Raw genomic sequence first — 16,397 nt, 5'->3', positions numbered from 1 at the left:
GAGAGAGAGAGAGAGAGAGAGAGAGAGAGAGAGAGAGAGAGAGAGAGAGAAAGCTCCAAATATACCTCCAGTAACACACTCCTTCTAATAAAACCACACTTTCTAATCCTTCCCAAACAGTTCTACCAATTGTTGCCCAAGTATTCAAACCTTCTATGGGGGCCATTCTCATTCACACTTTCATAGCACAGTCTATTACAGAAGGAAATCAGATGAGGAACTCAAACAGGGCATGGACTGTGCAGAGGCCATGGAGGAACACTGCTTTCCTGCTAGGTCCTCCAGGCTTCCACACTCTGCTTTCTTATGTGGCCAGGACCACCAGCCCAGATGTAACTCCACCCAAAATGTGCTGGATCTTTTCACATCAATCACTGATTAAGGAAATTCACTAAAGACTTGCCCATAAGCCAATCTGGTAGGCACATTTTCTCAATTGAATTTTTCTCTTCTGTAATGGCTTTACTTTGTGTCAAGTTTACATACAACTAGTTATCACAGATACTAAATCGGTCATTTCCAATGATGAAATGGGAATGGCTAAAATATCAAGAAATAAATATTCAAAATCTTTAATACAAATTGAAACTACTAATATATATATATATACATATATACATGTATATATATTAAAAAAGAATATACTCTTATTAATGAGTGAAGAAAACGTGAACTAGACACAAGTGGCTTAGTAACTCATTTAGCAGAAGCATCTTCATAAGTAATAACTTTAAGTGTTATCTTTATTTGGCCACTGAGTAAATCTAGGACCTGAGGACTTCTGTATCTTGCCAGGAAGAAACAAATTCAGGTAATCTCAACAGGATTCACACACTTACTTAGACCACAGAGTTGTAGTGGTACTATTTAAAAAATGTATCATCACTCAAAAGGTGTTTTGACCTTCATATAATGAAAGTATCTTTTGAGGTTTGCAACACTATAAGAGGGACAACAATATGAATTAACCAGTATCCCCGGAGCTCGTGTCTCTAGCTGCATATGTAGCAGAGGATGGCCTAGTTGGCCATCAGTGGGAGGAGAGGCCCTTGGTCCTGTGAAGGTTCTATGCCCCAGTACAGAAGAATGCCAGAGCCAGGAAGTGGGAGTGAGTGGGTTGGGGAGCAGGGGTGGGGAGGGAGGAGTACAGGGGACTTTCAGGATAGAATTTGAAATGTAAATGAAGAAATATATAATAAAATAGTATCTTTTGCTTTTCATATTTATATCCCACACAAATAATGCCAACATCGAACTGTTTAAATAGATTCCCATTTGGCAACTAAGGTTACAGGGAAAACAAAGAGTTTCTAACTGTTTTATTCAGGAAAAAAAAAAGGTAATTAAGGTCCACAAAGGTCAAATTTGAGTCAGAGTTTGAGTATCGAAAACAATTCAGACCTTCTCATATGTGCATCAGTAACACCATGTTTAATACATTTAGTACTCACTGGGTAAGACTAAAGGGAAAATAGAAATGGAAACAAATAGGCAACACTAACAGAACTTAATTTTAAAGATTTTCATCAAGGAAAAATAACCGTATAGTAGGATGGATAGGGACTCAGAACAAGCAGTGCCACCGGGATGAGGTAGATCAGTGAATTTACATAAACACCTATACAACCATGATGGGATGCTGTGTTTGAGTAGAAGCCAGAATTACTTAACAGTAAAAGAAAATAATCATTAAAGGTTAGCTCAAAATGCAAGGATAATCTTTGTTGTATATTGAGAAAACATCTAAGATATCCCTTTGACTGTGGGAGAGGTTGTAACCCATGGGATGTGAGAAGATCATGAAACCCTTTTTCTTGGGAAAGCATTACTGTGCTGAGAATACTGTACATTCTTACACTTCTATGAAAGCTTCTTCATAGAAGTAGCTGGACAAACAAGTGATGTGGCAGACTCAGATAGATGAGTACCAACTGGTTTATCAAGCACGGAAAAATAGTATTCCCCAAATAGCATTTAAAACTACATCAAGCCGGGCATGGCGGCACATGCCTTTAATCCCAGCACTTGAGAGGCAGAGGCAGGAAGATTTCTGAGTTCGAGGCCAGCCTGGTCTACAGAGTGAGTTCCAGGACAGCCAAGGCTACACAGAGAAACCCTGTCTCAAAAAACAATGTAAATAAAAATAAATAAATAAATAATTAAAAAAAAAAACATCAAAAGTAGTTTGCTAGATTAAAGTTATAAGGGAAGTGAGCTGTTGATGTTTCCCACAAGGAATGATTTGTTTATAAATTTGTGAGTTACACATCGTGTACCCCAATACCAGTCATCTTCCCATCTCTTTCTATCTGCCTTCTGCCTTTGCAACCTACCCTCAAAAAGGAAATAAATAAGACAATCAATAAATAGCATAAAAGACATCTCGTCATGGGAGCTGTAGTGTGTCCGAATGTGTCCCACAGTATACCTTTTTGTCCACACATCTTTAATTGCAAATGTTCATTTCAATGAGTTAATGGTCTGTTTCAAGGCCTCTGGCTCTTGCTTCACCATCCATACTGGATCATCTCTGGGATATTTTGTTGTTGCTCTGTGTCATGGAGATTCTGCAGCTTTGGATCTATAGGACCTTCATGTGCTCCAGCAGATCATAAATGGTATAGATGTTGGGCCAACTCAAAACTCTGGAGTAGGCCTGGGGATCAGCTGAGTTGTTCAGCCTTCCCGTTTGCCTGCACTGCTCCTAGTAGGCCACCCAGGGCTGAAGCTGGCAAGAGGCAGAGCCAGTTCTCTTGTACTCAAGACCTTATGGCTGACTCATGTCAATAGAGCCAGTTCTGCTGTGTGCCCAGTCAAGGAGTGGGGCTCACTCTCCAGAGGACTACAGCCAGTGAAAAGTGAGGCTGGCACTCTTGATCTCATGACCATATTACCATCTCTCCTGAATGCATCAGGTGGCAAAGGAGGAAGATTATCTTCCCCACATTCACACCATGTCAGAGCAGGTAAGGGACAGAGCCAGCTCTCTGGTACTCACTCCCTCAGGTGTGGCTCACCTTCTCTCCAGCCACCAGGACCTGCTCTATTTTGCTGCCAAGGATAGGGTCTGCTCTCCCAAGTGCTACAAATGGTGAGAGGTGGGGCCAGTCCTCTAGAATGTCAAGTCTGTGGTAGGGCCAGCTCTGTACAGCTCTTGGACAACAAAATGGTCCTAAGTGGCAGCCCAGACCAGAGATGTCAGATGGAAATATTATCCATATCCATTGACCCAGACCCCTGCTGCTACATGGCTATTCAATACAAATACTGTTTTTAAAGTATGATTCACAAAACATTAAGGAAAATATGAAATTTGACTACCATAATTTGTATAATTGTCCATTAAATATTTTTTAATTAAAAGACATATACCAAGAGAAGAGGTTTGTGGCATATACAATCATTTATATTTAATATACAGGATATGTAAATACTTTCAGTACAGAAGTAGACAACTCAATAAAGAAATAGGCGAGTCATATAATGAATTCATGAACCAGGAAGCTGGAGCATGACAGGTTCTTAACTTTCATGAATACCAAAGAAATTTCTAAATTAAATGAGATTGTATTTTATGCCTACCATAAATCAAAAACAAGTCCAGCAGTGGTAGCGCTTGCCTTTAATCCCAGAACTTGGGAGGCAGAGACAGGCAGATTTCTGAGTTCGAAGCCATCCTGGTCTACAGAGTGAGTTCCAGAACAACCATGGCTAAGGCTATATAGAGAAACCCTGTATTGAAAAACATATATATGTATATATAACAAAATTACAAAATTACATATCAGTGACCTTCCTGACAAGGAGATAATTCATCTTACATTGCTGCTGATAGTTTATACTAGAATTATTAGTAATATGTTTATACCCTATGCTCAATCCTTTGCTACTATGGAGGGATAACAATGAGAGGAAGGCAATGCTGCTCTTTGTTCCCTAACTCAGAGAATAGGCTGTTGCCATGGGATACTGTTCCAGGGCTCAGAGTCAACACCATTGTGCTTTCTCATTCCCCCTGAGGATAAGCTGTCACTGTGTCTTGTTAGTATTTATTCCTGCATTGCGGCTATGCTAGACTCACCACAGCATAGGCTCAGAAGCATTTTATTTCCTCCCTGCACCGTACCAGAGCTGTGCTCTTCCACTTTTTCTATCACCATCATCAGAACCAGAGTCAAACCCCTCAAAAAGCTGATGATATAGTTCAGCTGGTAGGCTACTTGCCTAGCTCGAGGAAAGCCCTGGTTTGTATCCTCAGCACCAGAAAAACCCAGGATCCTAGGCCACAGAGATATAAGGAGTTCAAGGCCATCCTCGGCATCACAGAGAGTGAGAGGCCTACTTGCATTCTTACAGAGGAGTTTAGATCTGGTTGCAGCAAGTGATTCTTTATTTTTTTAATTTTTAATTTTTTTATTACGTATTTTCCTCAATTACATTTCCAATGCTATCCCAAAAGTTCCCCATACCCTCCCCACCCCCACTTCCCTACCCACCCATTCCCATTTTTTTGGCCCTGGCATTCCCCTGTACTGGGGCATATAAAGTTTGCATGTCCAATGGGCCTCTCTTTCTTTTTGAGGGCTCCTAAATATATATGGATATATTTGCATCTTCTACATGCAGTCATCCAGTTAGGCCAGCACCTTTTATTGAAGATGCATTCTTTTTTTCCCATTTGTATAGTTTTGGCTTCTTTGTAAAAAATGAAGTGTCTGTAGGTGTTTGAGTTTACTTCTGGGTCCATTGATCAACTGGCCGGCTTTTATGCCAAAGCCATGTGGTTTTTATTACTATTGCTCTGTAGTACTGCTTGAAATTATGGATGATGACACCACCATAATTCCTTTTATTATAAAGAATTGTTTTTGATATCCTGTGTATTTTCTTTCCATATGAAGTTGAGTATTGCCTTTTCAAGTTCTGTAAAGAATGGTGTAGGAACTTTGATGAGTATTATTATATTGCTCTTTGACTCTGCATACTCCTCTTGGTAAAATGACCACTTATATTATGTAAATCCTACTGATACATGAGGATGGAAAAACTTTCCATCTTCAATCAGGGGGTGGGCAGAAGAGAGGAACTGAGTGCCAGAAGGAGGGGGGAAGAAACAGGAAGTGTTATATTTGGGGAGGACAGAAGGAGGGACAACTGGGAGAAAGAACTGGAATTGGTGAAAGAGGCATCTCTGAGATGAGCTAAAAACCTAGGACAATGGAAACTCCCAGCAAAAAATGAGGGTGACCCTAACTAAGACTCCTATCAATAGAGGATATATAACTTGAAACAACCGCCTACTATAACTAGGTAAGACTTAACAATGGAGGGATGGAAACACAAGCCTAGCCACCCAAACTTAGACCCACAGTGTGTCCTACATACAAGATGAGCAGGGATAAAGTTAGAGCAGAAATTGAGGAAATGGTCAACTGATGACTCACCCCACTTGAGACCCATGCCATGGGACAGAGCTCACCCCTGACACTTTTAATGAAACTCTGATATACTTGCAGAGAGAAGCCTGATAAAACTGCCACCTGAGAGGCTTTACAAACCAGATAATGGGAACAGATGCAGAGACCCAAACATTAGGTGGCACATAAGGAATCATATGAATGCGGGGGTGGGGGGGGATTAAGGAGCCAGAGAGGTCAAGGGTACCATCAGAATCGATTAACGTAGGCCCATGGGACTCAGATATTGAACCACCCAGCAGAGATCATGTATGGAATGGAACCAAGCCCTATACACGTATGTAACAGATATGAATCTTGGTTATCATGTAGGACCACTAACAGGAGGAACAGGGGTTGTCTCTGACTGCTGTCTATCTTTGTATTTCTTACCCTTATCTCTGATGCCTTGTCTAGCATCAATAGGAGAAGTTGTACTTAGTCCTATTAGAACTTGATAGGCCAAGGGGTTGATATCTGTACGGGCTAGTTTTGGGTCAACTTGATACAGCTGGAGTTATCACAGAGAAAGGAGTTTCAGTTGAGGAAATGCCTCCATGAGGTCCAACTGTAAGGCATTTTCTCAATTAGTGATCAAGGGGGAAAGGCCCCTTGTGGGTGGGATCATCTCTGAGCTGGTAGTCTTGGGTTCTATAAGAGAGCAGACTGAGCAAGCCAGGGGAAGCAAGCCAGTAAGGAACATTCCTCCATGGCCTCTACATCAGCTCCTGCTTCCTGACCTGCTTGAGTTTCAGTCCTGACTTCCTTGGTGATGAACAGCAGTATGGAAGTGTAAGCCGAATAAACTCTTTCCTCCCCAACTGCTTCTTGGTCATGATTTTTGTGCAGGAATAGAAACCCTGACTAAGACAATATCCTTGGAAGGTCCCCCATTTTAAGGAGAAAGGGACAGAGAGGTAGGGAGAGGAGAGGTATGAGGATAAGCTGCAATTGGGATGTAAAATACGTATATTAATTAATTTTCAAAAGTTTCAGCAAACAGTGAAACAGTAACTGGCTTACTCTTTGTAGCCTGCCTCCATTTTCCCTTTCTATTTCTGAAGTCTCAAATGTTTATTGCTTTTTACTGATGGATCCAAATGATACTGCTTTTGTTTTGTTTTGTTTTGTTTTGTTTTGTTTTGTTTTGTTTTGTTTTTAAGCTTATTTTCAGGTTGTATTTTATAGAAATGTTTACACAGATTGTTAGTTGTTCATTGGCACAATTTACAAAAACATGTATGATGTCAGCAGAGGAAACTTTACGTTCTAAAGGTGAATTCTAATGTTAAGCAGAGGGAGGGGAAGGCAGATATTAACATGAGAGTACATCGGATAAAATAATGGTGATCTGACATAGAGAATGGAAATTGAGGAGACATCACTGAGATGATCTATTTAATATCTGTTGTCATAAATGAAGAATAGTTTTGCTTGTTTGGTATTTAATAGACCTTGAAAGAAAGATTCACTTTTTCTTTTGCACTTACTGGCTATTTACTCTCTATTGCGAACAAAATTTATTTGGCAACTTAACCTTCTTTCTTTGTTATGGTTCAAGGATCAGGCTCAGGAACTCATTTACACTACGCACACTCTGTACCATGAAGGCAACTCATGTGTAAGATAACTTTAAATTTTAGGTTTTCCTGAGATAAGATCTTTTGATACATCCCTAGTTGGCCAGGAATTTAATCTGTAGACTTGACTGACCTACTTTGAATCTCTCCACAACTCCTAATGCTTGCATTATAGGCAGGTGCCACAATTCTCAAAAAATTACAGATGTATGATAAGATATTCTTTTAAATGTCTCATGGTTAGAAAAAACTATGAAATCATCTAACAGTTTCTTTAACTAAAGGAAATTGGGAGCTTAATAAATGATATGTGATTGAATGTAATATTTAAAATTATTTCACTAATCATTATATTCTGAAAACTTTTTTGGTGTTTTCAATTTTTGGTTTGATTTTCAAAAGATGTATTTATTTTACATATACGAGTGGATTTCCCACATATATGTATATGTACTATCCACTTCTGGTGCCCATGGAGGCCAACAGAAGGCATCCAATTTCCTACAACTGTAGTCTCAGAAGGTTTTGAACCACCACCTGAGTTCTAGGAATTGAAACCATGTCTTTGTAAGACTGGACCATCATTCCAGCCTCACATTTTTATTTTATAGAAGCAACAGGAGACAATTGATACAGAAAGTAGCTTTCATAGCTCTGGGAAATCTTAACTCATAGGTTCTGACTACTTTTAAATTCCTAAATCGTTACTGATCTCACAATTTTGCTTATAGCAAATGGTAAAACATAAGGAAGGCTGGGGGATCTGGAGAAGTGGCTCAGCAGTAAAGAGAACCATCTTTCACCTGGAAATCCTAGCTCATAAGTGTTTGGAACTCCAGCCTAGGACATCCATCACCCTTTTGCCATCTAGTATCCTATCCTACTTTGCTTGTTTTGTTGTTGTTGTTGTTGTTTTGTTTGTTTGTTTTTAATTAGATATTTTCTTTATTTACATTTCAAATGCTATCCCAAAAGTTCCCTGTACCCTCCCCCCACCCTGCTCCCCTACCCACCCACTCCCACTTCTTGGCCCTGGCATTCCTCTGTACTGGGGCATATAAAGTTTGCAAGACCAAAGGGCCTCTCTTCCCAATGATGGCCGACTAGGCCATCTTCTGCTATATATGCAGCTAGAGACATGAGCTCTGGGGGTACTTGTTAGTTCATATTGTTGTTCCACCTATAGGGTTGCAGACCCCTTCAGCTCCTTGGGTACTTTCTTTAGCTCCTCCATTGGGGTCCCTGTGTTCTATCCAATAGCTGACTGTGAGCATCCACTTCTGTATTTGCCAGGCACTGGCATACACTCACACAAGACAGCTATATCAGGGTCCTTTCAGCGAAATCTTGCTGGCATATGCAATAGCGTCTTGGCTTGGTGGCTGATTATGGGATGAATTCCCGGGTGAGGTAGTCTCTGGATGGTCCATCCTTTCGTCTTGGCTCCAAACTTTGTCTGTAACTCCTTCCATAGGATAGGTATTTTGTTCCCTAGTCCAAGGAGGAATGAATATTCACACGTTGGTCTTCCTTCTTCTTGATTTTCTTGTGTTTTGCAAATTGCATCTTGGGTATTCTACTTTGCTTGTTAATGCTCACATGCAGATTGTTACTACATCAGCTATAATCCAAAGACAATGTAATAAAATTATACTATGAAACACTACAGTGCTTAAAATATATAGTGTTATAATTAGCATGCCTTGGATAATTAGCCATAAGATAACCCAGGGCCAATGTATTTCTCATTATTACTGTTAATTAACATAATTTACCTTTGCTACTTAAAAATATACAGTGCTATAATTAGCACTCCTTGGGTAATTAACCATAAGATAACAACCCAGGAGCCAATATGTGTTTCATTATTACTATTAGTCAACATAGTTTACCTTCTGTCAGTAGAGACAGTGTTAAAGTAGATTAAATTAGATCAGTAATATATCTGCACCCCAAATATTCAGGAAGAAAATGCAGAGGGATCATGAATTCAAAACCAATCCTGGTTCTATGGTGGTTTCTAGGCCATCTTGGGTTACACAGTAAGACCATATCCAAAAGCAATGCAAAATAAGAGCAATTATTTTAAGAATTTCCTCATATAGACATTCAGTTTGACACAGAAGTCAAGAAGACAACATCTGAACCTCCTTCACTTCTAGGAACTCTCTTGCTTGATAAATGAAAGGCGTGGTCTTGATATGCACGAAAGCACTTCCTTCTGGCTGAATTTCAGGTGAAAAGAACCTGCAGATACAATTGGCACTCCTTCACGTGGAGACATCATTGATCGGATATGCATTTGTACTTTGTTGATCAACATGCATTTTCCATCCCGTGACTCCAACTAGTAGTTTCTCCTTGAAAGTTTACTATTTTCCTTTCTATGACGGCTAAGCTACAGCCTTGGGGTCAAGATTAGCCATAACTGTAAAGGGGGGTCATATCTATGAACATTGTGTTTATTTAATAACCTGTTTTTTTATTACCTCCACATCATGTGTTTGAATCACCGATTTTCCCTTTTCCCACATTCATTCTGGGACTTCAGTCAGTTCTTTTGTTTGTTTGTTCAGTAGTTAGCTCCTTGGATTGTTTTCAATATTTTGATATTAAACCCTCTTTCAAATTTTTGTTATATTTCCTCCAGTGTCTTATCATGTTAAAGTTTCTCTAGCCCCTAAACTCTGTCCTTCATTATAGACAAACTGCTAAGATTTCTACCCTGTTTGACTTACTGTGCCTTCATTTCCACCAACATTTTAATTCCTTTTGGGCTTGCATGCTTTTTTCCCTAATATTTTCTCTTGAACCTTTCTCATGTTTCTCTCACTGTGTAATCTCACTATTCTCTTGACCTGCTTTAATTCTCTAGATAGTCTTGGTCCTGGAACTTCCATTCCTTTTCCTCTGTTTCATACCTAACTCTGACATCCTTTAGTGGAAGTCATTAAGTTTGTGAAAACTAAGTTGCTGGCCTAAATCCTCTCAAGGCTATATTACACATTAAAGATTCCCTTAAATGACCACTTAAAAAATTTTCTCCTAATATCACTGTACCTTCATCAATCCATTTGTTCTGCAAACCATGTATTCTTTTCTTGAATTATAAGACTCATATTCAAACTGATATACATTTTTGCTCACACCAACCTTCATACCTCCCCATGTTTGTGAATCCAGAAATCCAGTAAATCTTCATGGACTTCAGATTCATAAAGATGAATGTTCATAAGCAGGAATAGGTGTTTTGAAGGTGATATGTGCTGTTAGCAAATAGAAACAGAATGTTGCTGGATCACAGAGACAGGATTCTTTAAAACGGTAAGATCTATGTGATCAATGTAGAGAGCAGTAAGATACTGTCAGTGGTAGACTGCATTGTTCAAGATGAGCAGGCAGGTTGTCATTTGTTGAATATTTTTCCTTTGACGATAACGAATTAACTGCTCATTCACACATTCTTTCTTCTGACAGATAGGCCATGAGGGCAATGACCATGAAAGAAAAAAAGCCTTTCTTTCAATGAATCACTAACAGGGTCAGACTATGTCTGTTTTTCTATTTTATTCTTTCTACTCTGGGGCACAGTTTGCTCTGTCAGTGATGTTAATTCTCCTTCATCCTTCAGTAACCCGGGTTCTTTGCGATAAGAGTCTGTTTGGCCCTAAAGGCTACGCCAATGCTTCTTTATTAGCCAGTTTTCATCTGTACATTTCTCAAAATAGAGGGAATGTGTTCTTGAGAGCATAGTAACCTCTCCTAAAGGAATGCATGAGAAAGACTCATGTGTGTGTTCAAAGTTGCTGCCTTACTGGGTATTTGTGAGGGTATTTCTGGGTACATCCTTCATAAAAATAAAGAAAGGAAATTAGGAGTTAAAATTAGCAAGGCTAATGTCAAAGGTAAAAGGCTTTTCAGGTATGATCACTAGAGGAATGTGATAGGTACATTGTAAAGACAACTCAATTGCCCTTTCCAGAGCTGAGCATCTATGTGTAGTTCTGAATTCTGCTTTTGAAGTACTGCAGTGCTGCAAATTGCATGCAGTGACATTTGAGAACATGCACGAAATTTCTTTCATTCTCCTACAACATAATATTCTTCATAAAGGGCCATTTCCCACAGATATAAATGATATGGTTAGATTCTAACAAAACAGCTTTTAATGTTAAAGAAATTATTTAGATTAACTTACAGGAAACACCTTGACCTCAGTATCTCTCTTATATTCAGGTTCAAGACACTGTTTGTAGCTGGGGAAAGATGTGATGTGGAGACTCTAGAATGGTCCAAAAAAGTCTTCCGCGTCCCCGTTCTAGACCATTGGTGGCAAACAGGTAAGTGTTTTCTAAACCATTCATGGCAGCTACTCAAGTCCTCCAGAGTGCACAGAGCAGCTTTTCTGTGTGGACTGGAGGAGGCTCTTAGTTATGCCAGACAGGATCCACAGTTCTGGTTTTTGTAGAAATAAGCACTTTAACATCATATTGTTAACAGTGTTTGCATTAGTCACATAGACGTGAGCATCCTCTTAGCCACAGATATACAGGTCTGATGGCACCTTGATCATCTTGGCTTTGTTTCTTTTACACAGTGAGTTGCTACATCACAGCTTGCCCTTCCTCAGATCACCAGCATCCTCAGGGCTTTTGAGTTGTGACACACGGGCGTGTTCTGACCATTACCTCTCAGATGTGCTCTGTGCTCTCTAATTCACTCAGCTCCTTGTTTCCATGGGATTTGTTAAAGTACAGTTCCAGTTTTAGGGAGCTCTGTCAAGCCTTGGCTCATCAAAGTCTAACTTCTCCTGTGTCACTCTTGCATTTACAAGTTTGGCTATGATATATTTTCCTCACACTAAGTGGTCTTTGTGAATCAAATTGTATATGAGGTAGATAAAATATAAGCTTTGGAAAAAAATAACTGGAAAAATAAAATCCTTACTTTTCACTTTTTTTTTTCTTTCTGTTTTTGCATGGATGACTTGAGTGTATGTGCAAGTAACTCAGTGATCTGGAATCCAATTTCCTCTTCATACTTCGCACATTTTTATTTAGCCATCTAAAAATAGTTGGCTAGTGGCCTTCATATGTTACTCTTACTAAGTCCAGCAATTTGGATCAAACCAAAGATGTCACGTTTCGTACTTCAATTTTCCTCATGTCTAGGATGGAATATTCACTTTGTACACAAATACTGAAGTTTCACGCTGAAAATTACTAGTGCTCTTAGCTGTAGTTTAAACTTAGATATGAACATTTCTTTTTTTTTTTTACTATTTTTTTATTACGTATTTTTCTCAATTACACTTCCAATGCTATCCCAAAAGTCCCCCATACCCTCCCCCCCACTTCCCTACCCACCCATTCCCTCTTTTTGGCCCTGGAGTTCCCCTGTATTGGGGCATATAAAGTTTGCAAGTCCAATGGGCCTCTCTTTCCAGTGATGGCCGACTAGGCCATCTTTTGATACATATGCAGCTAGAGTCAAGAGCTCCGGGGTACTGGTTAGTTCATANTGTTGTTNCACCTANAGGGTTGCAGNTCCCTTTAGNTCCTTGGGNNCTTTCTCNAGNTCCTCCATTGGGGNCCCTGTGATCCANCCAATAGCTGACTGTGAGCATCCACTTCTGTGTTTGCTAGGCCCCGGCATAGTCTCACAAGAGACAGCTATATCAGGGTCCTATCAGCACAATCTTGCTAGTGTATACAATGGTGTCAGCATTAATCACTGCCAGTCTCACTTGACCTTGCTGTGTATATAGCTTAGCACATTTGCAGACTGCATTGTGTCAAAATGTTGATACCCTTCATAGGAAAGCAAAGAAAAACTAAAGAGAAACTTGATAGTTGAGATATATTTTTTTATTTTATGCATTTTTATTGTCTTCTTGTATGTTGCTTTTCAGAAAAAAATATGTTTTCTCTTCATTTTTCTAATATATAGTCTAAAATAACTGACAATATCATAATACCTGTTCCCTCTATAAATGAAATGAAAAACATGATGTTTCTCTTGTCTGAACATTTAGTTACCAAAGGAAAGCTTGTTTACCTGTGTGCATATTTTTAAGTACTTATGGACTCAAAAGATAGAACACATTACATTAAAATGTCAAGAAAGTAATTATGATGTCAATAAAAAAACAGTGTTAACAGTATCGGTGTATTCTCTATTATACATAAAAGTTGTTTTCCTGGACATTACTGGAAGATACAATGAACTTTCAAAAAGGTTTTCCTTGCCTGGAAAAAATGTGGATGTGTGTAATTAGTGTTTTCTAAAATATGATAGAAACTCACCAAAGCCTGTAAAAAAAATGCATATTTCTCAAAGCACTAACTACATACATCTACATTGACTATTACATATACAATATCTATTAGAAAAAGTAATATCATTTTATTTTTCAATTTTAAAGCCTTTTTTAGAGAAAGGCAGAGTTATATTTAAGAATGCAAACATTTAGGGAAAATTACTTAAAGTTGAGAAAATTATCCATTTTTTGAGGACAGAATTGAGTACAAGAATGAAGAAAAATATGTTTTTCAGAACTGAGTTGAAATCTAGATGATGCAGGTATCCACTGATAATTGTATGGATACATGTAAGCTCCCATTCTTACTTACCTGGTCAAGGTTACCTGATACTGTTGGCTAGAAATTAAACCAGACTTTGGTGGTTAAGGGCATATAGCAAGACTGAAGTTATGACAATTTTATCAGGAGCAATCAAACATGTTCTACCCTTATGAGAAACAGAATATAGTGGTGATTGCCAGGATCAATATAGCTGGAGTTGCCAGAATACACTGATGTTTGAGAACTATACTGTGGAAACACGATTAGTGCCCAAGATCAATGATCCTACTAAATTTCTGTGTTTCCTTAACTTCCAAGGAAACATACAGAGAAACACAAAGCAATCTGAATGTTCACTGCCTGAGAGCGTGATTCTGTTTCTCAGGAACTGGAAGGCACATTGGGCATCAGGAGTCATGGACTGAAGCATAAGAAGCATTTGATGCATGCCTCCTAAGGTGGCTGGGCCAGTCCAACTCTATGGTTCTCTGTAGATACATCATTAGAATCTCAAATTATTTGCATAGGAAATTACTTTGTTCACTTCAAAAATTGTTGCTCTAAAGGGTAAAGCAACACTGACTCTCACCATTTACCAGTACTGATTCTTAAAGTATGAACTAGCGTAAATGCTAGGAACCCAAAGCTGGTGCTCTGAATTTGAAGCAAAAGCAATCTCTCTAGCACCAACAGCTTTCCTTCTTAAGGTGGAATTAAAGAAATATTAAATCCACAGGAGTTAAAGACAAAAATTAAAATGGGTGATTATTAATTTACCAAGAAAAAAGGTCTTGATATTTTTAGTAAATATATAAATGTCCTTATGTTTCTCTCAACAAATAGATGTTTGCTTTTCTTCATAGATACATACTAGAAAACACCAGGTAGTATTCCTAACAAGGTTAAGCTTTGACCAAAGAGTGAATTTCATTGTGGTGATTTTCAAATATTCTACTGGGCTCCTATTGTTATGTACATTGGAATTAATATTTAAAAAAAATATAAACCTTGTTGAGTCTCCCATACAAATATTTGAGTGAAAGATTCATGGACTTTATTTGCTTTGTTTTCATTAATATATATGTGTGAGTGAGCAGTTTGAAAATAGTAAGGACTTATGCATCTGTAAATAAAACCCATCATTTCATATGATTTCAGCTGCAGTCAATCTGTTCATTTAACCATGTTTTTTAAAAAATGATTTATTGTTATTTGTGTGTGTTTGTTGACTATATGAAGTGTGTGTGTGTGTGTGTGTGTGTGTGTGTGTGTGTGTGTATGTGTGTGTGTCTTTGTGTGTGAATGCCGGAAATGACCAGAAGATGGTTTCCAATCCCTTGGAATAAATGATTATAAGCCAATAGACTTGCATGCTATGACTAAACTCAGGTACTTCTGAAGATCAGGGAGCACTCTTAACAACAGAATCAGGTCTCCATCCTTTTTAGAGATGACTATTCTCTTTTGACCCATTAATAGCAATATTGTTTGATGTTTGATTTAATATCTACAATTTCCAATTGAAAGCTAGTCCCTTTGTATCTGAGAATAGACATGCACCCCCCCTCCAAGATTGTTTCAATTAAGACTTTTTGCTGCTCACGGCTACTGAAGCATTAAACTCCTGCTTTTGATTTTAATAATGTAAATCTTAATGCTATCATGAAGAAAATCAGTTTTGCTAAGTCTAGAAAGGTTACATCAAATTCACTCATTAGTCTCGATGGGAACTGAATTGCTATTCATTCAAGAATTTTATCTAAGCAGTAACTTATCTGTACGATGATTGAAAACAGCTGGATTGTTGACTGAATTTTTCATTTTCATTTTCAGCATAGAAATATGGAAATAGGCAGTATTATCACCATTTAAAAAGAATAATTAAAGGAATAGATAACCATTGTACTAAAATATGGCATTTCATGTACAATGAAGCAGTGGTAAGTCCATTGTCCCCAATCGTATAATCCCAAGATAAAATACCGTATTGTTATAGGTAGTTTCTAAGGACAAAAAAGAAGCTTTCCCATAAATCAGACAAGATCATAATTTTCAAAATAAAGGACTTTTCATTTAGTAAATGGTGTTCCTTGCAAGAATTTTATTGTCTGACTCAAGATGAGGTAAGGAAGTTCTTAAGAATAAATGGCCTAAGACAACTTCCCTCACATTTCAGACTAACTTCAACCAGAATAGACTCTGTCCAAATGTAAGGTTTACTTTCTTCTCTCTCTTCCTTCTAAATTTCTTTCCTACTTGTTATAAAAGATGATTCACCTATAGGGTTGCAGACCCCTTTAGCTCCTTCGGTACTTTCTCTAGCTCCTCCATTGGGGGCCCTGTGGTCCATCCAATAGCTGACTGTGAGCATCCACTTCTGCGTTTGCTAGGCCCTGTTGGAACAACAATATGAACTAACCAGTACCCCCCTGAGCTCTTGTCTCTAGCTGCATATGTATCAGAAGATGGCCTAGTCAGCCATCATTGGAAAGAGAGGCCCATTGGCCTTGCAAACTTTATATGCCTCAGTACAAGGGAACACCAGAGCCAAGAAGTGGGAGTGGGGGATAGAGGAGTGGGGGGGAGGGTATGGGGGACTTTTGGGATAGCATTGGAAATGTAAATGAAGAAAATACCTAATAAATAAATAATTAATAAATAAATAAATAAATAAAAGATGATATTACTTTAGAACTAATTACAACAGAACATGTCAGGATTATATTTTTTATTTTCTTTCTTTCTTTCTTTCTTTCTTTCTTTCTTTCTTTCTTTCT

General features: G+C 38.3%; 1 protein-coding gene across 1 annotated transcript in view; it reads left to right on the top strand.

Annotated features, from left to right (window-relative positions):
- Acss3 (acyl-CoA synthetase short chain family member 3) overlaps positions 1-16,397 on the top strand; it is a 182,267-nt gene that overhangs the window by 118,080 nt on the left and 47,790 nt on the right. The window contains exon 9 of the mRNA XM_021174594.2: positions 11,273-11,376. Within this exon, the coding sequence (XP_021030253.1) occupies positions 11,273-11,376 (104 nt within the window). The remainder of the gene's footprint in view (positions 1-11,272; positions 11,377-16,397) is intronic.

Source organism: Mus caroli, chromosome 10, assembly GCF_900094665.2.
Source record: "Mus caroli chromosome 10, CAROLI_EIJ_v1.1, whole genome shotgun sequence".
Lineage (NCBI taxonomy): Eukaryota > Metazoa > Chordata > Mammalia > Rodentia > Muridae > Mus > Mus caroli.
This window is presented reverse-complemented; position numbering and strand designations above follow the sequence as displayed.